This window comes from Cavia porcellus, unplaced genomic scaffold (assembly GCF_034190915.1).
Source record: "Cavia porcellus strain 051 isolate PalLab524CR breed Dunkin Hartley unplaced genomic scaffold, mCavPor4.1 scaffold_2, whole genome shotgun sequence".
Lineage (NCBI taxonomy): Eukaryota > Metazoa > Chordata > Mammalia > Rodentia > Caviidae > Cavia > Cavia porcellus.
In genome coordinates this window covers 130658354-130681213 of record NW_026947485.1, presented here as the reverse complement: position 1 = coordinate 130681213, position 22860 = coordinate 130658354, and the positions used below count along the sequence as shown (strand labels likewise).

Below are 22860 nucleotides of genomic sequence, written 5' to 3'. Positions count from 1 at the left end.
GACTTGCCTTTGTTGCCCAGAATTGCTTTTAGATTGTAGGTCATTTCTGGTTCCAAATGAATTTTAGAAATATTTTCTCTAGATCTGTGAGATATGCTGATGGTATTTTGATTGGGGCTGCATTAAATCTGCTAGCAGTTTTGGAAGTAGGGCCATTTTCATTGTATTGGTTCTTCCTATCCAAGAGCAAGGGATATCTTTCCATTTTATGATGTTTTCTTCAATCTCCTTTTTTGAGGGTGCTGTAATTTTTATTGTACAGATCTTTTACATCCTTTGTTAAACTGATTTCTCAGTATTTCATTTTTTAGATGTTATTGTGAAGGATATTGTCTCCCTAATCTGTCTCTCTGTGAGTTTGTTGCTTGTGTATAAGAATGCTATGACTTTGAGTGTTGACTTTGTATTCCTCTACACTACTGAACTTGTACATTAAATCTGTGTGTTTTTTTGGTAGAGTTTTTGGGGTCTTTTACGTAGAGTATCATCTCATCTGAAAATAATGATAATTTAACTTCTTCCTTTCCTACCTTTATTTCTTTTATTTTTTTCTCTTGTCTAATTGCTCTGGTTAATTTTTCCAGAACCATGTTGAAGAGGGCGTGGTGATAGTGGACATCTTTCTCTTGTCTTTGATTTTAGAGTGAAAGCTTTCAGTTTTGGACTATTTAATATGAGGTTGGCAGTTGGTTTGTTAAAAATGGCTTTTATAAGATTGAGGTAAAGACCATCTATTCCAATTTTTTGTAGGATTTTTATCATGAATGGGTGTTGGACTTTGCCAAATGCCTTTTCTGTGTCTATTGAGAAGAGCATATAATTTTTGTCTTTAGTTTTGTTAATATAGTGGGTTACATTTATTGATTTACGTATGTTGAACCATCCCTGCATCCCCGGGGTGAATCCTGCTTGGTCGTGGTGTGTGATCTTCTTGACGATTTTTGGCATTCTGTGTGTCAGTATCTTATTAAGGATTTTTGCATCTGTGTTCATTAGGGAGATTGACCTATAGTTTTCTCTTTTCACTAGGTTCTTCTCTGGTTTTGGAATTAGGGTAATGTTTGCTTCCAGGAATGTTTTTGGAAGCACTGCTTCCCTTTCAATTTCTGTGAAGAAATTGAAATTAGTGGCATTAGTTCTTCTCTAAATTTCTTGTAGAATTCAACAGTGAATCCATCTGGGCTTTTCTTTGTTAGTAAGTTTTAAATTAATTTTCTATTTCATTGGCTGAAATCAAGTTATTTAGAATTTTTGTTTCTTGATTTCATTTTGGCAATTCGAGCTTGTCTAGGAATCTGTCCATTTCCTCGATGTTTTCCACATTATTAATTTAGGTTCTCATGGTAGGTATTGATGAGTTCCTGAATTTCTGTGGGGTTTGTTGTGATTTCCTCCTTTTCATTTCTAACTGCTTGAATTTGTGTTATTTTCTTTCCTCTTTTTGATGAGGCTGGTTTATCATGTGCAGACTGATCTTGAATCCCTGGCTTAAGCATTTTTCTACCTCAGCCTCCTGGTGTAGCTGGGGCCACAGCAGGGTGCCACCACACCCTGCTCACCAAGCACACAAAACAGCCCCTGTTACACAGTGTCCTGTGTGCTTGTTTAATAGACTGTTATCACATGTCCATCACAAACACTTTTTAAAAGACTGCATAATTTATTTGGGGGTAGCTATAGTATAATTTTCCTAACCATTCTGTTACTGACTGCTTCAATCCTCTCAATGTTGTAGTTTTTTTTTTTTTTTTTTTAATGGTACTGGGAATCTAACTTAGGGCCTTGCACAGCTAGGTAAACACTCTCCACTGAGCTAGAACTTCATGAACATACATACATTGTTCTTTGGCATGTTTACACTGTCTGCTGCACATTTACGTAGTTTTATTAGCTGCATCCTGTATCATTTGGAAATTCATCAAAGCCACCAAGTGGACTGGTTTTTACCTCAGAGGAGTGCGGCTGTCACTTCCTTGCTGGGTGGGAGGGCCAGGAGTTTTTGCCTAATGTCCTCCTTTTACATCTTGCCCAAGGCGACAGAGGGATCCATAAGACAGTACAGTTCCTTTAAACTGCCCATTATATAGCTAGGCTTGTGGCAGGAACACCTATTCCAGAAGCACTGAGAGGCTCATTCATTATTGGTATAAACCTTCTCTGCTCTGAGCGTTTCCTGGAGTTTAATGATCTGATTATCTGAAGTCCGAGCTGGCCTCTGGGAGTCTCCTGACTGACATTTCCAAACACATCTTCCATCTCCAGGAAATGCTTAGTATTCCGGTGACTGTTTACTTAATTGAGGCGGTGAATAATTTAGTGAAGAATGACTACATGAATTTTAACAAAGAAAAGAATGTTTTGCCAAGGTGCTCAGCAGTACTTCCTAACGAGCACAGTTTAGAATCAAGTTTAGATTTCAGAATGAAATATTTTATATTTTTGTCACAGTTTTAACTAATAAATGATAGCACAGAATCTCCTTATGAAAAGAAAAAAAGTAAACAAGTACATTTTCATGATGTGAAAAAGCCCAGATGTAATGTAGATAACTTCCTTTAGGGAAAAAATTTTAAATTCTCATTTTACGGCAACCCTGTAGAACATACTATTGAAGCACTGAACGTTTTTGTTTGAGTAAGAAAACCTTTTGTGTTTTTTGCAGGCCAGAAGAAGTTCTTTCTTTGAAATCATTTCTATTCCAGCAAAGACTGCTTTAACTGCCATGATGTATGCTTCATATGCGGCACTAATCTATTTGGTAAGTTAAGAGAAATATTAGATTCTGGAAATAAGTATATATATTTTAATACAGGGTACTATTTACAGGTTGTCTTTAATGATACTATTCACAACCTAAGATACCATTCTCCTGTTATGCAAAATAATTTCATATTAGAGCAGTATGTTCCAAGGAGCCAGATCATTCACCAAAACCCAGGTTGCTTAGTAACTAAAATTATTTCATTTTTATAAAGTTTATCGCTCTTTGAAGACTCTTGGTCAGAACATCTCGCTGTTTGCTTTCATGAGCTGCAGCTGCTTTGTTCCAGCCACTATCTCACGTAGGCTGAGGTTCAGGGTTGCATTATTCTGGGAGCACAATTATTCATGAATACAGTATTTTGAGTGTAAGTACTGTGTGTGGCGAAATGTAAACAACTTATAATTAATAAGGGCTTTATTTTCTGTTAACAGCCATTTTACTTCATTTTTAAAACTGTGACATAACAAAAATAAAAGTACACAGCTTCATGTATTATCACAAAATCTACTACTCTATGAAACCCCTGGGTCAATATTCAAAATTTCATTCCAGAAGCCACTTTTTTTTTGAGTCTAGGTCTCACTCTAATTCAGGTTGGCCTACGACCCTCCTGCCTCAGCCTCCCGAGTGCTGGGATTACAGGCATGAGCCACCATGTGCAGCCCTCAGAAAGCCACTTTCTTGCCTCCTCAGAATCACTACCTCCTGTGTAAAGCAGCCACTGCTCTGGCTTATAATACCATAGGTAGCTTGGCTCTCTGACTCACATGTGAATGAAATTGTGTAGTACAGTGTGTATCTTTTGTGTTTGTCTGCTTTTGCTTGACATTGTCATTGAGATTCATTTGTTGCCTATAAATTTTTTTTAAAATCCAATGCCTTTCGCTCTCTTCGCAGTCTTAAAGTTCTTAATTTCAATGTATTTTGCTGTTTTATGTGAAGTGCTTTTTGTATCTTAAAAAATCTTGATGTACTCAAGGGCATGAAAACGTTATATTCTAGAAGTTACATAATTTTACCCTCCACTTTTAGGAGGTGAAGCTGGCACAAGGTAATGGCCAAGTATTTACCCTACGAGTATCCCTCCTTTCCTGTTATTCTAAGGACTGTCATAAACCATGTCCTGTAGACTTAGATCTGTTTATAGTGTCGTTTGTCCATTCTTGCATCAGTGCGGCACTAATTACAGAAATTTACTATGATATCTTGATAGCTGCTAGAATAAGTCCTCCTCCTCATCCATGAAACTTCAACTTATTTTGCCTTTCTAAATTTTTCTTAATCAAGTTTGTGTTTTTATCAAATTTCTTGCATTACAATTTTAAAAAATATATGCATCTGAACTAGCTAATTCTAAAATGTACAGGGAAATGCAGAGGGTCAATAATAGCAAGATATCTTTGAAAAAATTCAAACCTTTTTTAAAAATCTGAATTGATCAAATATTTTGCAAGTACAAATTTTTTAAATTTTTGAGAAGTGCCCAACATCTTAAATATGAACCTCATCTAAAAATTGTTATCAGTAGAGCTAGGATATAAATACACTTCAAAAAATGGGTAGGATGAGACGGATATAGAAAACAAAACGAGAATCAAAATAAACTAATTTTTCAAAGCTATTGAGATTATCCCATATAATCTATAATAATATAAATTTTATAAGTAGACAGTAGAAGCTTTCAGTAACTTGATACTTAATATCTGTATCTGGTATGGGTATGGAAGAGTCAAGGTTGCAATTACGGTTTAGAAAGTAAATCATATATACTGGAGGTTAATGCCCTACAAGTGGAATCATGTAAAGTGAAAGAGTCCTAGGGCGACAGAAACATGGCAAATGGTAACATTTAAGGTGCGCCAAGAAGGGGTCCCCATGAAGGAGACCAAGAAGCAGCCATCAGAAAAGCAGAAAAAGAATCAAGAGAAATGGTACAAAGGAGCTAAGAGACTCAGGAGGTTGTCAAATATGAAGAGAAAAAAATTTGAGTAAAATGAGGATTCAAGGATCAAAGATGTGAGGTGAGTCATCCCGAGAACTACTTCAGGGGCATGCTGGGATATGGAGATGAGAAATAAGCAGGTTTCACAATAAATCAGAGGTGATAAAATGGAAACCAAGAACACTGACTCTGGCTTAATCAAGAAAAGAGAACTGTGTAACCAGCAAGTAGGAAGCAGGGTCTCGGGGATTTTTAATTTAGGCTGAAAAATACTCATGCACTTTATAGACTGCAGGGCAAGAGCCAGTCAAGAGTGAGAGGCTGAAAAGATGGAGAATTGCTAGGACAAAAAAATAAAAAAACCTAAGAGGAATATTGCCTTTGATGAGGACTTCATTTTCTGAGATTGGTGTTATAGTCAGGGGTTGCAAAGAAAACAATTTAATACAAGACCCATAAGTTACAGAACTATTTTATAATAGTCACCCTAAGAGTCAAACAGGAAAGGTGCAGGAAATCTGTCCATACACTAAAGACCCCCAAAAATCCAGCTGAGGGCCTGGATCCCATGGCAACATCCTGCATGAATTCAGCTGAAGACCTAGAGCCCATGACAATGTCTCATGTCTGTTTCATGGATCTGCACTGGGAAGGCCCAAAGGTCAGTGGAGGAAGCCAGAAAGTATGTGCCAGAGAGGTGAAGGATTTGTGCCTGTAGGTTGAGGGTTCTGCACTGGAGCCAGCAAGCAATGCTCAAAGAATGGAGCAGGGCTCCCCTGAAAAGTACCACAGCCATCTTCCGCGACAGTGAGGTTCTGAGCTCCTCCAATGATGAAAATAGTCGAGTTCATATCAGGAAGCCAGCCTGACAAGCTTCTCCAGGAGACTGAACAGCACGTATCTTCCCCTCCAGAGCCAGGAAGTGGTAAAGATCGGAGCTCCCCTCAAGTGAACCACAGCCATTCTCAGTGACAATGAGGCCCCAAGCTTCTCTGGTGCTCAGAACAGCCAAGTTCATATCAGTAAAGAAGCTTGACAAACTCCTCCAAGAGGACTAACCCCACCTAGGAGGACCAACAACACCACCTGTTCCTTGATAGCTCTCCTTTTTATGATGACAACAGCCCTCAGGTGGGCCATCCACACTCAGCTTCACGCTGACTCAGTTCCGCTTGGGTGATACGTTGACCACCAGTAATCAGTCCGCCACACTGGCTAAGGGTGGTCAGAATGGACACAAATATAACTTTGTAGATGATGGAAGTGGGACCAGACTTTCTGACATTTTTATCACAGCGTGGCATAGAAAATGATATTTAGCTTAAATGAATGAGACTATTTGTAGTTACAGATATGGATGTAGGATGCATTCTGGTGCAAGTTAACAAAAAATAGGTTAGTGACATTTAAATATGGAGGTAGAGAGTTGCTACTTTTCTCCTAGAGGCTGTATAACACAACCAAGAATCCAGGTGCCATGATCTGAATGCTTCTGTCCCCCCCAAATTCTTACGTTGAGCAACCCTCAAAGTGATGGCATTAACAGAGGGCACCTCTGTAAGGTCATGCATGGGATTAGTGACTTTATAAAAGAGGCTCCCAGCTTCCTTGGACCTCCCGCCGTGTGCAGACACAGCTCAAAGGAGCCACTGATGCACTACAAAGCAGCACCTTTACCTTTACCTTAACTTTGGATTTCCCAGCCTCTCCAACTGTGAGAAATAAGACTACTGAGGTTACGGTATTTTGTTATTAGCAGCCTGAACAGACTAAGATACTATGAGTTTTCCTTGTTGTTTTTTTCCCCTAAAAATGTTTTAGTCTGTAGAGTGGTTGCCTTATGCTCTGGAAGGGGGAGAAAGATTGAGGCCAAAAGTTTTCTCTTCATAGAGAAGGAAACCCTTTTCCAGAAATCCTTCCTGACCTGCTTCCCAGCAGACACATCTCTGTGACTGCACCGGCCACAGGGTCACAGGGCCACAGACTCGCCAAGGAAAGTTAGGGGAAGCAGCTGTGCCCCTGGTGAGAGGCAGGTGGGAGGGCAGGAAACCCAGGAGGCTCTCCACGCCTGAGGCTGTCACCTGTTCAAGTAAACTATAACCCATTGGGGCATCTGGGGCTCTTCTATTGTAAATTGGGGTGATTTCTGTTTTGTGGAATTTTTTCTTACCTTAAATACCTGCTGTCATCATCATCATTAGCAAACTCAGAATCCTGAGTTTAGTGAATACAGTTCTTAGTGACTCTGAGGTCTGAAGTTATTTTCCTGCATTGCTTTGACCCTCTTCTTAAAACACTGGCATTTTTGGAGAGAAAGTGGATCACATGTTTGACGAGAAATCACTGATCTGCCTATTTACAAAATTCTTATCAAAATACTTATGTCCATATCCACAAGTACAAGCAAAGTCTAGGGAGGAGAAAAAGTTAAAAAGCATACTTTAAGATACTAAAAGTATTCGGGGACGAATTCCATCTCCCAGAAATGTTTCGTTTAATAAAATCAGGAGAATGAAGAGGTGCTGGGTGTGGACTGCGTAGGGAGTTCAAGGCCAGCCTGAACTGCAGAGGGAGATTTCTCTCAAAAAACAATAAAAAGACATGCACCATCTGATGCACTGTAGAAGATGTAAAGCACATCTTTATAAGCCAGGTGTGGTGGTGCATGCCTGTAATCCCAGCACTTGGGAGGCTGAGGCAGGAGGATCAGTATGTTTAGGGCCAGCCTGAACTGCATAGTGAGACCTTATTTCAATCAACCAATCAATAAATGTGACATGAGATGAACTGAGAAAAAATATGTAAAGCACATCTTTATAAAGCACACTAGATTTCAAAGTGCTTGCTGTAGTGTGGTGTGAGACACTCAGAATAAGGACTCGGGTTCCCAGTGCCTATCATGTGCCAGCAATTCTTGTTTATGAGAATATGTAGATTGACATTTTATTGATTTTTTTCTTCTGTGGTTGTACCTTCAAGGAAACAGTCATTTTCACACACGTGTCTCATTATACAGGCAGTCTTAATGAATGCTGTGCTGGTGGCGGCCAGGAATATTTGTGAAGAAGAGGAAGTCATACAGCGAAACAGAGAAAGTGAAAATTCTAGAAAAGCCTTTTCAGAGCCAGTGTTCTCGCAGCCCATGTTTCCTGAAGGTGAAATCGAAGCAAAACCTTACAGGTCCCTGCCAGAGAAGCCAGGCACTTTGTATCATCCTGAACTGCCTGCTAATAAGCAGAGTAACAAGATCCAGGTTTTACATTCAGTGTTTGACCAGTCAGCTGAAGTGAATGAGCAAATGTGAACACAAATGACCCTGGAGAGAGCTAAGAGTTACAATTTAAGGGACACATTTCATCTGACAGAGCTAGATCAGTATACATATATGTAGGCCCTGCTTTAATAAAAATGGGGGAGACCAGTACTAAAACTATTACCAAATGTCATTCTGTAGTCTTATTTGGTAGAGAAAATAAAATCTTGATGTAGACCATACATATGACTATACACTATTTTTTAATTTATTTATTTTTTTATTTTAAAGAGATTAAGACATAACATATTTTAAAGAGATTAGGACATAACAAAGCAGATCAGAACAGAACCATGTAAGCAACATAGTGTTTCACCAGAAGACAACCTGTAATTAACAGTAACTACCATATTGTCTTGTTCTTTGAAATACTTGAGCATAACTTCATATACAATAGTATCAAACATAACAAAATAGTATAAAACCATTAAAGAGAATGAAAGTATTACAGGGCATTCAGAACCAAATAACTGAAAACAAACAATATTACTATATTATTTCATTTTCCATAGAAAATTTGTTTATACTATCTCACATAATAAGATACAATATGATAGAACCAATGGAAATGGAAGAGCAAAAGCATAGTAGGACTTCAGAGTAAGATGATATTAAATCAGCACTGGCTATTATAATAACTTGTTTTCTTCAAAATAGCTGTTCATATCATCATAGTTAATAAAATCATACAAACCAGGATACATTCATTCCAACTAATGAATGCAATCATTATAAGGCTTCAAAGCAATGTAATGGGGAATCATGATTACCATAAACTCTTCTGTACTTTTTTTTTTTTTTTTTTTTTTTTTGGTCTTTTTCCTTTTTATCGGTACTAGGGATCGAACTCACGACTGCCTGCTTCCAAGACAGGCGCTTATGCCGCTGAGCTAAATCCCCAGCCCCTAACTCTTCTGTACTCTTTATCATTTCTTACACTAGGGAGACTATTCGGTATTTATACATGTGAGTTTGATTTATTTCACTTATAAGTATGGTCTTCAGTTGCGCCCACTTATAAATATCTCAATGTGATCATTCTTTATAGCTGAGTAGTACTCCGTTGTATAAAAATACCACAATTTTTTAAATCCCTTCCTCAATTGATGGATACTTAGGTTGTTTCCAAGATCTGACTGTTACAAATTGTGTTGCTATAAACATGTGTGCACATATATCACTGTGGTATGATGCTTTCAGTTCGTCTAGAAGTGGAATAGCTGGGTCAAATGGGACTTCCAATCCCAGCTTTTTGAGGAATCTCCATATATACAGTATTTTTCATGAGCTAGAAAATTCACTCTGGTGGGTTTGACTTTACACTGTGGTTTATAACCTGAGCGTATCTGTAATTCATGCTTTTATTAAAGACTTGTTGTTTTTTTTTTTTTTTTTTTGTCTTTTTCCTTTTTAATTGGTACCGGGGATCGAACTCACGACTGCCTGCTTGCAAGGCAGGCGCTTATGCCGCTGAGCTAAATCCCCAGACCCTAAAGACTTGTTTGGAGTGTGAGTCTGAATGGAAAGAACCCTACCCTTCTCACTCTCCTCCCCAGAACACGCATCATTTGATTTCAGCCACCACAAGGTCACCCGCCACATACTACATGTTTTTTCAGAGATCGGAGATGGACATTTATTTTAGTTTGAGTTTGCCTATGAGCTTTTTATTACTTACTTGTAAAGTTACAGAGGAGTTGCAATTCACGGAAGCAGTAAACTTATAAAACAAAACATTTACAAATCTGATAAGATTTATATACATGGAAACAAGATGTGACTTTGTTCTTTTAAGAGACGGATCTTGTTGTGTTTCCCAAGCTGGCTTTGAGCTCCCGGGTCAAGTGATCCTTCTGCTTCCGACTCGCAAGTAGCTGGGCTGGCAGGCACACACAGGCACTCAGCAATTTTCTTATTTTCTTTCTCTCTCTCTCTCTCTCTTTCTTTTTCTTTTTCTTTCTTTCATTTCCAGAGTTTGCTGCATGCCTTAGTCACTTACTGTTCTTATAATAACCAGGGGAAAGAGGCCCATGGGGCCCTCAGAATGTTAAGTGTTGGGTCTGGCCTCTCATTCAAGCCTAAATCATGACGATCACTATGCCTGGAGACCTGGAGACCAGGCTCCACTCTAAACAAACAGTCCTCATCCTATCTGGCCCCATTTACTCTGCATTCTACCACATCCTGCCCAGTGCAGAGTGGCTCACACTGAGGGTGTTATGCTAAACACTTCACAGCTAGGCCACAAGGGACAGCACGGTAAAACCAAGTGAACCAAGGAATGTTAGCTGCCTGTGAACTCTGGGGACACACTCCTCCATTGCCTCTCCCTATAACATTTACAGGAAACAGCTGCACACACAAAGTTCTCTCTTTAAAACAAAACAAAACTTCTATCGGAAGATTTCATAGAAGTGAAGTGCATGGGTTCACCGAGCAGACCTGTCTGGTGGCCAGGCAGCAGCTGTGGGAGGCTTCCTGTACGACAGATGACTCCTGCGTGGAGAAAGTGAACCTGGGCTTTTCTGTCCTCCGGCACATTGGTGAGTTTCCTATTTTTAAGTGCAGCACACAAATTCACTTTTGAGGGAGGCATTTCTAAGTGTAAAAAGTCTGTTGTGTATTTGGAAAAACTTTGCACTGCAGAGGAATATTTTCATGAACTTGAATCTTACCTTTAAAAATGTAAAAATAATCAAATGAGGCAGAATCTGTGGAGATTATCAGTGAAAAAGGATGAAGGAATGTAAATTGTTTAATTTCAGAGATTGTTTCATTCTCTTTATTTTGTGCATATTAAACCTCCTAGAATAATGTTACAGAGAGGCACACCTGTAATTGCAGTACATGGGAGGCTGAGACAAGAGGATCACCCTGAGTTTAAGTGAATTCACAGTTGGCTTGAACTATACAACAAGATTCTTTTGTCAAAAATAAAACCCGAAACCAAAATACCCTACGATGGTCTGCTCCATCAAAAAGGGACTTTTTCTATTAAAAACTTCTCCTCCTAAATCATACTTTTTACCTGTTACTTATTTTGATTACATTCCTTGAACCCATCTTAAATTGAATATCCCAAACCTGTAACCTCCAGGTTCAAATCAATCCAGAGGACTGGATGAAATGTGGATGAAATGTATTCTGTAGCCCTCATGGTAGTCCTTGAAATGATACACATTCTCAGTAGGTGTACTATTAAACTTCAAAGACCTGGATGAGTTTTAATAAGCAATACTGGTACCTATGTTGAAAAGATTCATCTTTGGTATTGAAACAAAATTATTCAAAAATATTTTAGAATATGAACATTTTTCACTGCCATATTTATCAAGAAGAACTCCGAATTACTTTGTAAATTCCAGTAGCATAAAAATCAGAGTCACACTTAAAAGGTTCCTTAGAAAGAGTCACATAAATATTCCCATTCTCCACTGTCACTCTATGAATCCTTTGCTTTATTCCTTTGGAGCACCACTCGGGTTTCGCTGATGGATCTTTAGGGTTTTTAGACTGGTATAACCCTTCTCCTGTTGCCAAAGTAATTTTGAATTTATGCCAAGGGCAGACTATACATGATCGTCCATCAAAATCCTGCGGGGGGAAAAATAACTGACTTAATAGCCTTGTGACATTTGGTGATAAACAGAGTTATAGAATCTACTGCAAAAGACCCAGATTAAAGACTAGCTAGCTTTTCTTTTTTCTTCCCATTTACAAATAATTCAGGATAAAGCAGCACCTAACATGAGAACACTCATCACTCTCCACAGTGGATTAGAAGCCCAGTGGGTTAGAGCTCACTCTCAGGCCATTGTACCATGTGACTGGCGTGCTATTATCTATGTTAATGTTACTTCCTCGACAGAAATGGTGGAAGGGCTTCTAGCGCCTCTGAAGCACTTTTCACTAGCTACTGCAAGAACTGTGGGATTGGGAGAGGTGTTACTAACGGCCTAAATGCAGATGTTAATGAAGAGCATTCCTTTTAACTCTCAGTGAAATTCTTCTCTAGCTTTACGGACATGGGGTACAGTGCTTTTGTTTAGGTGCCCCCTCCCCTGCTTAAATTTAGTGAGCTCACAGTGGGGCTCAAGAGCTTACATGTCTAAGAAGCAACGTGAACAACAAAGCTGTTAGGCTGCAGGCCACACTGTGAGTAGCAAAGTCTTAAAGTTCCTGTAGATTAAAACTGGGGGACTCTGCTGACCCTATCATCGGCAGGTGCTTACACTTTTCCTCTGCACCAGAAATGCAGGAGTCCTGATTTGTACACATTATGAACTGTGTTCACATGTTCATAATTTAAACACATATATGTCCTTTAACATGAGGTCAGGCGTGAAGCCAGGTAGATATCAAGTGTAGAGAGAGTGAAGTGCTAAGTTCAAGCTTGCACTCTGCAATATTTAGAGATGGAGCAAGATAGACAACCAACATTATGCAACTAGATTTGGAATACAAGGAAGTAAAGGCAATTGTCCTTTTCCTCCTCAGTTAAGCTTCTCAGCTGGGCAAAGTGATGAATGCCTGTAACCTTAGCACTTGGGGAGGCTGAGCCAGAAAGACTGAAAGTTTCAGTCCAGCCTGGCACACCCAGCAACGAGATGGTTTCTTTATTTAACATTTTTAAAAAAATTTTCATTATATAAAATACTTATAAAAATTCAATACACATGGTATATAAAAGGTAAATACTTTAATTAAAAGATGAGAACTAGAATTACTATTGTATGATTTATCACTCACAAATATATTGTTAACATTCCTCCATACAAGCAAACATAGGTCTTAGTAATTTCATAGCTACTGAGCCTCCCATTTATTATTGTTTAAACATTTAGGTTACCTTCAATTTTTCATTATAATAAATAATGCTACAATAAGCCTTTCTTAAACATGGAAAAGCATTTGTGTAATTATATACATAGGTTCAATATCTGACAATATAACTGCTAGGTAATAAGACTTGTACAGTTCTCATATTTTGCTATGAAATGATTCTTTATAGAGCTGTGAATACTTAGAATATTGGCAATTATATTCAAAGCACTAAAATACAGTTAAATTCAAATATAAGCTTTTCAAATAAAGAATGACATAAAATAATATTCGTTTAGAATAAATTTAATTTTACATACCTCTATTTCTCCCAAATGTAAAGGTCCTCCTGAATCTGAAAAGGAATTGAGTATTATATCTGGTCACTAAAAAAAATGAATTTTGATAGTTTTGTGTCTACAAAACACAAGTTCTACAGATGAAAAATGAAAGCTCACGGTAGCAGCGAATATCCATGGCATGATATTCTCCTTTGTGGTAGAAAATGACCACTTCTCTATCATGTACGACAGCTGTCATTCTTTTAGACTTTTTAATGTCTGCTTCTCTGCCAACACAGACAGAGACAGAAGAATATTCCTTTTCTTCAGGATTGTGCACAGCATCATCGAGATCCATCCTACCCGTAGGAAAAAATAACAATTTGCAAGTGGTCTTCATTATTTTGGCTATAATTCAACTCACAGAGATATGTAACAGTCTGGATTTCTTAGGATTAATGCATGTATTTTCCTATAGCTATGTAAAACATAGGTACTAGAGTATAGTTAGTTATTACTTTGAGTAAAGAGATTTTTAAATTTCAGGGCTGGGGATCCAACTCAGGGCTTCACACTTGCTAAGCAGCACCTACCACTAAGCTACCCAGCTCTAAGCTGCAAACTCTCAAGGCCCGCCAATCACTCTAACGCTAGGTGTAATTTCAAATCTTAAGGGCAAAATTTCAGGCCAACATTTCAGGGACAGAGACTAAAGCTTCTCTATCCTTTTATTCCTGATCAAATTCAGTACCACCTGAATGTTTCATTATCTGCACTGTCTTCAGCCTCCCAGCTGCACCCCGGGCTTGCCCTCACTGGGCCCACTCTCAGGGGCCTCACCAGACAAGTGTCCCAGCATGGGGATATGAGCGGGCTCCTTTCACTTTATTGCCTAGGAAGCAGTCATTACTTTGGGCAGTCAAAGAGTTTTTTTCCCTAATTAACATAGAAGAAAATTTATGCATATTATAATTTGTCAGCACAGATATTCAGCCTGTTTGTCTGAAAGTGACCAAGAGACCTTTACATTATACTTTACTTCTTCACTATACCCTTTAAGAGTGTGAGAACGGAATATAAAAATATATCCACAGCAGGCTTTGAGACACCTTATGCAATGGCATAAGTCACACTCATTCCACTGAGTAGACAATAGAGAGGGGCTGTCTATCACATGAAACCTTAAAGCCCCGTAGGTACCTGGACTATGATTTATAAGCACAATTCCTTCGATTCTTTTATTGTATGACAGAACTAAAGGCTTGTGACAGATAACAGAATTTAAATTTTCATGGTAACATCTAATGACCACCTATTTTATCTTTAAGACACTGCTGGACAAGTATCTCTTAATCTATTTTGAAAGGACTTTATGTTTGAAAAAACAGGCAGGGCAGAACTGTCAAGGAGTGCTTACTGGTGATAATCTTGTCCATGGCAGAACTATAACAAAAACTTACAACAAAGGATCCTCAGATTCTCCTTCCATAGTTCTCCCTCCTTGTTAGAGGTGACCGTTCATTTGATACATATTTTTGAACACCTACTATGTGATGTGCACTTTATGAAATGTTTATGCCCCTAAAAGAAAATATTCCAGATGGTAAGATTAATAAATATATAATCATATGCTATAAGTTATGAAGAAAATAAATTAGATAATATATAAGAGAAAGTAACAAAAGTGATTTTGCCAAGAATGGGCTGGGTAGGTTAATGAGATCAGAACTGAGCTGAAGTTTCCTGTATGGCTTGTATCTAGATGTCCCCTTGTGCCTGGTATGGCTTATATCTAGATGTCCCCTCGTGCCTGGTATTGTTAGGTCTGAGAGAAGGGGGAGGGTGGGAGGGAGAGGGAGAGAGGTCGAAGTCCGTGGGAGGAATGGAGTAGACGGCCGTGAAAGTAGTGGTCAGCGGTGGCTTTATTCCGGGAATGCAGGGAGGGGGCCCCCCCGCCGCCGGCCCGGGGCGCAGCATCTCTGCACCCGGGGCCGGTGGTCTCTCCGGGAACACGGGGAGTGGAGACTGGCGCGCTGGCCGGCGCTGGCCGCTGGAATCCGGCGAGCTCTCTCTCTCTGGCGAACTCTCTCGGACACGTGGCATGGGGGAATCTAAATAGCCTAAGCTTAGGGCAGCGCCCTAAGGCCATTAGAGATGCACAGGTATCTCATTGGCGCACAGATTCTTAAGGATGGGGATATAGGGTTACAATCAAGTCCATAGGGGGTAGGGGGGGGAGGAGTTTAGCTGCAGCCTTTTCTGGTTACAGTGTTCCATCTGGGCCAGCAACTCTTTCATATCCCGTCTTATGGTTATTAGGAAAAGGGGCGAAGATCTCTCTCTGTAACTACTTCCTGCTGGCTGAGGGCGCTGTATTGGGGGTCTAGGGGAGTTTGACGGGATGAAGGTTGATGCCCAGGTAGACACTGATGCCAGGTGTTTTAGCCAGGACAACTTTACTGGTGAATGTACGTGTGTCAGACTGGAAAAACAAAGAGACATAATGTTATTAGGAGACATGGCACTATTATATTTAAGGACCCAGGTGAGGTAGATAGGAAGGTGACTTTGGTTTTGAGATGGTATTTTATCAGGGTGACGTTGAGGTGGCAAGGCAGAATTCTGAAAAATAAACGTGGGATTAGGAGGAGTGAAGTTATGAGAGGTCCTTAAATATAATACCAGTAGCTTGAGGGATAAGGGATAAACTACTGCTGCTACACAGTGATGAGTGGGAGGTTAGCATTACCCTCAGGAGAGGAGACAGAATTGGGAATGCATAGCCTTGGACAGCAGCTGCAGGAGAGGGCCAGCCCACATCACAGCACCCCAGGCCAGCCTGCAACAAGCAGGAACACAAGAGGCTTGCAAGGACTAGGAAAAGCCGACTGTATGTGGTGCAGGGAGCAGTCCTATCTCTGTCTGAGGGCAGCACAGCAACTAGCAGACAGAAATAGGGTGAGGAACAGGTGGTCACCAAGGGGCATACAGAAAGTACCAGGTGAAGACTCTGACCCCAGTGCTCCACATCAGGAGACCAAGATCAGCCCCACATCCAGCATTAATTCTACTGCAGATCAGACAGAGTTTCCTAGTAGTTTTGGTCTTTCTGTGGACCCAAGGGGAATTTTATTTTTTATTATTTTGTATTATTTTTTTTGCTAGTTTGCTTCATTTTCCTTTTTGAGGTTTTTTTTAAACCTATATTTTATATTTGTCTTCTTTCTCCCTTTCCTCCATTATCTCTCTTGCTTTAATAATTTCATGTAAGTGAACATTCTCTTCAGTCTTTCTGGCTAGCTTCAAAAATCTGTTGCTTATTCCTTCATTCATTGTCTTTTTCTCTACTTTCCCAAAGCTTGTGTGATCATCCTTCGTCTCCCAGCCTTGCTTCTACTATATTTCTCTTCATTTATTTCTGTTTTAACTGTTATCCCTCTTAAATTTCCACCACAGGGTAAAAGCTCTATACCAAGGGGAAATGTTTTGCTTACAAGCTTCCAGTTTAGCTATATAAGTGTGGATCTTGCTCCTATAGTTAAAGGTACCAAATACTCATTACCACAGTTTGTCAGTTTCTAAGCGATGCTTAATGCTATTGTTATTGCTAATTATATTACGTTAGCCAGGATGACATACCTGTTGTAATCAGTTGTTCCTCTTGTATAACAACACTGGGAAATTAAATATGCAGGAAATTTAAAATTCCATTGAAACTTTGCAAAACTGCATGAACCGAAGTGAAAATAGAATATCAGACTTAGAACACAATATCGTAACTAGTGATCATGGAAGGGAAGATCTCTTAAAAATAACAAGGTACTAGAAAAAACAATTCAACAGTTGCAAGATGATGCAAAGAACAACTTAAGATTAATCGAAGTCAATGAAAAAAAGCAGAAATCAGCATAAATGAATAAGAGACTGTTTACACATGTAATGACAGAAAACTTCCCAAGCATGGAAAAAGAACCTGACATATAGATAAATAAGGCATACAAAACTCCATTAGCCAGGACCAAAATAAATCTACACCAAGCACATAATAATCAAGACCCTAGAAATTCAGCAGAAGAACAGAATATTAAAAGCTGTTAGAGAAAAGAAGCAGATCACCTGTAAAGAAAGCCCATCAGAATCACAGCAGACTTCGCAACACAAACCTTCAAGTCTAGAACAGCTTGAAGTATTTCAAGTCCTGAAAGAAAAAAAATTCCAACTCAGATGGATGTACCCTGCAAAACTATTTTTCAAAATTTATGAAGATACCTTGATGACAAAGAACAACTACAGAAATTCATTACTGCCAAATCAGCTCTACAAAGTGTATTAATATTCCAGAAACAGATAAATATCTCAGTATAAGTTAATGAAATTGAAAATGTACTTAAAAACATACAAACAAAGAAAAGCCCAGGTCCAGATTGATTCACTGCTGAATTCTACAAGAAATTTGGAGGAGAACTAATGCCATTACTCTTCAAACTCTTTAATGAAATTGAAAAGGAAGTAGTACTCCCTACCTCATTCCTAGAGGTATTACCCTGACATCAGAACCAGAGAATTACAACCAAAAAAGAGAACTACAGGTCAATCTCCCTAATGAACAGAGATGCAAAAATTTTCAGAATGCAAACAGAATGCAGCAAATCATCAAGAAGATTATACACCATGACCAAGTGGGAGTCATACCAGGAAGTCAGGGATGGTTCAATGTATGCAAATCAATAAATGTAACATCAACAGAACTAAAACCAAAACTCACACGATTATCTGAAATGCTGAAAAAGCTTCTGATAAACTCCAATACCCATTTGTCATAAAAACCCCATAGAAAACTGAAATAGAGGTCTCTATCTCAATCTGAGGAAAGTCATTATGACAAATCAACAGCCAATATCTTACATACTAAATGGTCAAAAACAGAAAGCTTTCATTCTAAAGTAAGGAGCAAGACAAGGATGTCCAGCATCACCACTGGTCTGGAAACATTAACCCGTACAACAAGACAAGAAAGAGAAAAGGAATAAGGAGAGGAAAGAAAGAAGTGAAATTATCATTATTTGCAGATGGCATGATACCTTTATGTAGAAGACTCCAATAAGTCCACCAAAAGACTTCTCGATTTAATAACCAAACACAGTCATACAGCTGGATAGACAATCAACACTAAAAAATCAATAGTACACAAATAACAAAATCACTGAGGACAAAATTAGGGAAACAATACCTTTCACAATAGCATCCTGAAAAATGAAATACTTAGGAATCAATCTAATAAAGGAAGTAAAAGAGCTCTACATTGAAAACTACAGTACTCTCAAAAAGGAGACTGAGTAAGATATCAGAAAATGGAAAGCTATCTCTTGCTTTTGAGTAGGAAGAATCAACATAGTGAAAATGGCTGCATTCCTAAAACTGCTATACAGATTTAATGCAATCCCAATCAAAATACCATTAGCATACCTCACAGAACTAGAGAAAACAATCCAAAAATTCATTTGGAACCAGGAGAGACCTAGAATAACAAAACAAGTGTGGGCAAAAAATGCAAGGCAGGGGGCATTGCAATCCTAACTTGAAGTTCTATTACAGAACTACTGTGATTAAAAACAGCATGGCATTGGCAAAAACCAGACCCAAGGATCAATGGAACAGATTAGAAAATGAAGAAACAACTCCAAATGCATCACTCAGTCATTTTATCTTTAACAAGCAGGCCAAACTTGTTCACTGGAATGAAGATAGCCTCTTTAACAAATGGTGCTGGAAAACCTGGCTTTCCACATGCCAAAGACTAAAACTAGACCCATGGCTACTACCATGCACTAAACTAAAAATGGATCAAAGATCTAAATAATTAAAACAGAAACACTAAATCTGCTGGAAAAAAAATAGGTAAAACTCTTCAAGACATAGATATATGCAAAGACTTCATGAATAAAACCCAGATTGCATGGGAAACACTACACAGAATCAACAACTGGGATCTTATCTTATTAAAAAGCTTTTGTACAACAAATGAAATCATCAATACAGTGAAAAGATAATCCACAGAGTGGGAATAAAATTTAGTCAGTTGCTCCTCAGACAAAGGACTAATACCCAAAATATAGAAAGAAGAGAAAAAAAATCAGATCCCCTAAATTCAAAAACCCAATCTCAAAATTGGGCACCCGACATGAATATACACTTCTTCGATGAAGATGTACAAGTGGCAAATAAATGTATGAAAAAATGTTCAAAATCACTAGTCATTTGAGAAATGCAAATTAAAACAAAACTGAGATTCCACCTCACTGCAGGAAGAATGGTTATCACCAAAAAAATCAACCAATAACAAATGCTACCAGGGCTATGGGGAAAAAGGAATCCTTTTCCACTGTTGGTAGGAATGTAGACTGGTGCAACCACCGTGGAAATCGATGTGGAGATTCCTCAAAAAACTAGGACTAGAGGTTGTATTTGACTCAGCTATTCCTCTCCTTGGTATCTTCCCAGAAGAATTAAAAATATCATACCATAGTTATATATGCACACCATGTTTACAGTGGTACAGTTTGTAATAGCTGTGGAATATTGTAAAAAACTTAAACAACCATCAACCAATAAATGGATAAAAAAAATATTTTTTTAATGTATGTAATGGAGTACTACTTGACCGTAAAGGATAAACATGAAACATTTATTGCTAAACTGATGGACCCGTAAGTCAAGTAAGTTGGACACACATGTCAATATTGCATTTTCTCTCTGGTATGAGAAGCTAAAAGTATAAATAAGAATCAAATTGTACAATGGATATTGTGAAATAAGAAGAAATTATTCAAAAGGAAAAGGGAACTAGGGACGGAAGAGAGAAGAAGGAAGGAAGGGAAAAAATGAGAAAACAAGGATAAACTGGAAAAAAAGCTTTGTAAATAGGAAGGAGAAGAAGGATTGAAAGGAGGGGAGGGGAAAGAGTAGAAAAAAAATCAAGATGCATGATGTACAGGTACAAATTTCCCAGGATGAATGTGATTATTGTGTAAACCTAAATTGTACCAATAAACTCAATTAAATTTTTAAAAGTATCTCACAATAAAATAGCAAAAGTATACTGTTATTAGGAAAAGGCTGAGAAGCCCATGGCCATGAATTCCTCAGCTGTGGCTGAGAGAGACTGCAGTCCTCTGTCTCTAAACAGTCATCTGCTTTTACTTGATTTTTGGCAGGTACCCAAAAGACGCAAATTGCAAGATGGCAGTAATTACCTTTACAGTTGTTCACACAGCCTTTGTGACATACCCAGAGGGACAAAATGATATGAAATAGAAAAAGTGACATGAACCGAAAGAAAGGGAAACAGGCTGAAGCAAAAAAAAGTGAAATATGAAATTTGCAATACATATAAATGACAAAGGGTTAAGACACAGAATACAGGAAGAATTCCTGTGGATCCATAAGCAAATACCAAATAACCACAGAAAAGTGGGTGATAAACATAAACCTTTCATAGATGAGCAAAACTGAATGGCCAGGTATCATACATAATTGTTTATCCTGGTTAGAAAAATGCAACGTAATGCTATAAATAAAATACTATTTTCCATTCATACTAGACTGAGGAATAGTCATACCAATTATTAGTGAATATTAGTATATGGAGCAACCACTAGTGATGATGTAATAGTGCTGCCAGAGTCTGGCATTAGCAGTAAAGCATATTCATGACACAACCATCCCACTTTTGTTATATGCCAGAGAAATGTGCACCTGTACACTAGGAAATATGCACAAGAATGATTATATCAGCAAAAGAAAAGAAACAATTCAGTGCCCATCAACAGTAGAATGGATCCTTTTTGGTTTAATGAAAGGAATACTACATTACAGTGAAAATGTACTGGTATATCGTTGGATTGGTTTTTAAAAAATAACTATAAATGAAAAAATTTTAAATAGCTCAGAGCACACTTCCATTCAGCATTTGCAACCACAGGTAAAACTGAATAGATGTTTATAATTTTAACATAAAATTTTAAAAATTGTAAACATAAAATTTCTCAAGTATCTAAAAATTTTAGTCCTTATACTACTTAAAACTACTCTATTCAATGTTTAAATTGTATACTGTTCTATCAAAATATCCAAAATAGTAAAAAAAAAAAAAAAAACCCAGGGGAAATTTGCACTTTCATAGTCTCAAAGAATATGGCTGAGCACAGATCATGAATCAGCTGCTTGAGAATTTTGTAAAGCTTTGGTCAAAGCTTGGCACTAGAACAGGAGGTAGATGAATACTTCTCCCTCCCTCCCCTCTAAAAAGAAGTACAGTGCCAATATCAAGTAAGAACCAAATACGAGACTTAGACTAACAACAAAAGTTAACGAGTCTCTCCTGCTTTGCAAATTAATGAAAACCAAACACAGCCCTTCCTCAAATTTCAGGTGCTTTGAACATACAGAGTCGTTCAGGGTTTGGTTCCAACTAATAAAACGGGAGAACTTCAAAGGGGCTGGCAAGGAATGAGGGAGAAGTCTGGCGGCAAATGATAAAGGATTCGGAAAACTATGACTACAGTCACAATATGCTTATTAGGAAAGGATGATCTCATCCTTGTAAAGGTTTCCTCCATGCATCATAAACGGTACTGTTTATTTATGATATCTGATGACTATAAGTAACACCTGTATTACTGTATTCTTAATTACTGTGAATTTCATGGTCCACTGAGAGGAGTCCACGTGTGAACCTTAATTACTGTTATGCTGATGAACTACTCACCTACTCATACACATTTCCTGTGAGTTGACTTTTAGAATTTTTCATAAAATTTTTTTTGTTTTCTTTATACTGACAAAATCGTATGAATTAACTGTGTATAACATGATATTTCGAATTCTCTGTATACTATAGAATGTCTAAATGTAGCCAATTATTTAACGCATTACCGCACTGTTGTCATTTTGCAGTGAGCACACTTTATGTCCATTAGCATTTCTTCAAGAATACATTAACCATAGTCACCATGTTGTGCAACAGATTTAACATAACAATTCTAATAAACGGAAGTGGAAAATTAAATAACTTATCCAGTTTGGGGCTAGATGAAACATTCTTTCTGAAAAAATAAGCTGTTCTGTTTAATAACTGCCTTAAAAACTTTTTGTAGCCTGCCTCAAAATTCCGTTTTGAAGGTGCTAACTTAATATAAACATTACAAATTAGCTGTATGGATCCATGGTCACTGTTAAGATACCTTTCCAACTCAGGTAATACATTCTGGTTGAATGAAAAATATTTTTACTTGAGTTTCCATAAAACACTGGAGACAAAAGCACGAAATTAAAGGTACTTACTTGCTATTCCTCTTGAGCAATGGCTAAGGTGCTTTTACTGGGGCCGGGGATGTGACCCATACATGAACAGAAGGCTTATCTCGGGTGACACGCTTGCTTTTTGGACCAGGAACAGAAATGCTCAGCAGCTTCTGTAAGTCTCTGGATGACAGGATAGCAGTAGATAAGACCAGCGATCGTTCAGTGTGTTCCTATTGCTTGGCCACATTGCAATATTGACTCATTTTAAACTTCAAAAAACTGGAGGCTTAGTGAGCTAAAACAGCACATTTGCTAGGTGTTACATTTAGGCAGCATCCACAGATTATAGCTATGTGGCCTGCAAGTAAACCAGCTGGAAGGCACAAGGCTTTTGGTAAAGCAAATGCAGTACTTTGTGTATATACATGTATAGTAT

The 22860-nt window shown here is 38.2% G+C and overlaps 2 protein-coding genes across 14 annotated transcripts in view; one reads left to right on the top strand and one right to left on the bottom strand.

Annotated features, from left to right (window-relative positions):
* Spata9 (spermatogenesis associated 9) overlaps positions 1–8201 on the top strand; it is a 28452-nt gene extending 20251 nt beyond the window's left edge. For all 6 annotated transcript variants that reach the window (XM_063245368.1, XM_023561489.2, XM_063245367.1 and 3 more), the window contains 2 exons: positions 2663–2758; positions 7723–8201. In XM_063245368.1, the coding sequence (XP_063101438.1) occupies positions 2663–2758; positions 7723–8010 (384 nt within the window). In that variant the 3' untranslated portion in view covers positions 8011–8201. The remainder of the gene's footprint in view (positions 1–2662; positions 2759–7722) is intronic.
* Positions 8202–8218: 17 nt separating this feature from the next.
* On the bottom strand, positions 8219–22604 carry Rfesd (Rieske Fe-S domain containing). 8 transcript variants are annotated; one of them, XM_063245375.1, is made up of 7 exons: positions 22464–22604; positions 17238–17319; positions 16761–16795; positions 14582–14702; positions 13299–13480; positions 13161–13195; positions 8219–11613 (listed from the first exon to the last, which is right to left on the bottom strand). In XM_063245375.1, the coding sequence occupies exons 4-7, from the start codon at positions 14608–14610 to the stop codon at positions 11350–11352; spliced, it is 510 nt and encodes a 169-aa protein (XP_063101445.1). In that variant the 5' UTR covers positions 14611–14702; positions 16761–16795; positions 17238–17319; positions 22464–22604; the 3' UTR covers positions 8219–11349. The 8 variants fall into 8 exon arrangements, with proteins under 8 accessions (XP_063101445.1, XP_063101444.1, XP_063101443.1 ...); XM_063245374.1 differs by having other exon boundaries at positions 16761–17319; XM_063245373.1 differs by lacking the exon at positions 14582–14702 and having other exon boundaries at positions 16761–16847.
* Positions 22605–22860: the final 256 nt, after the last annotated feature.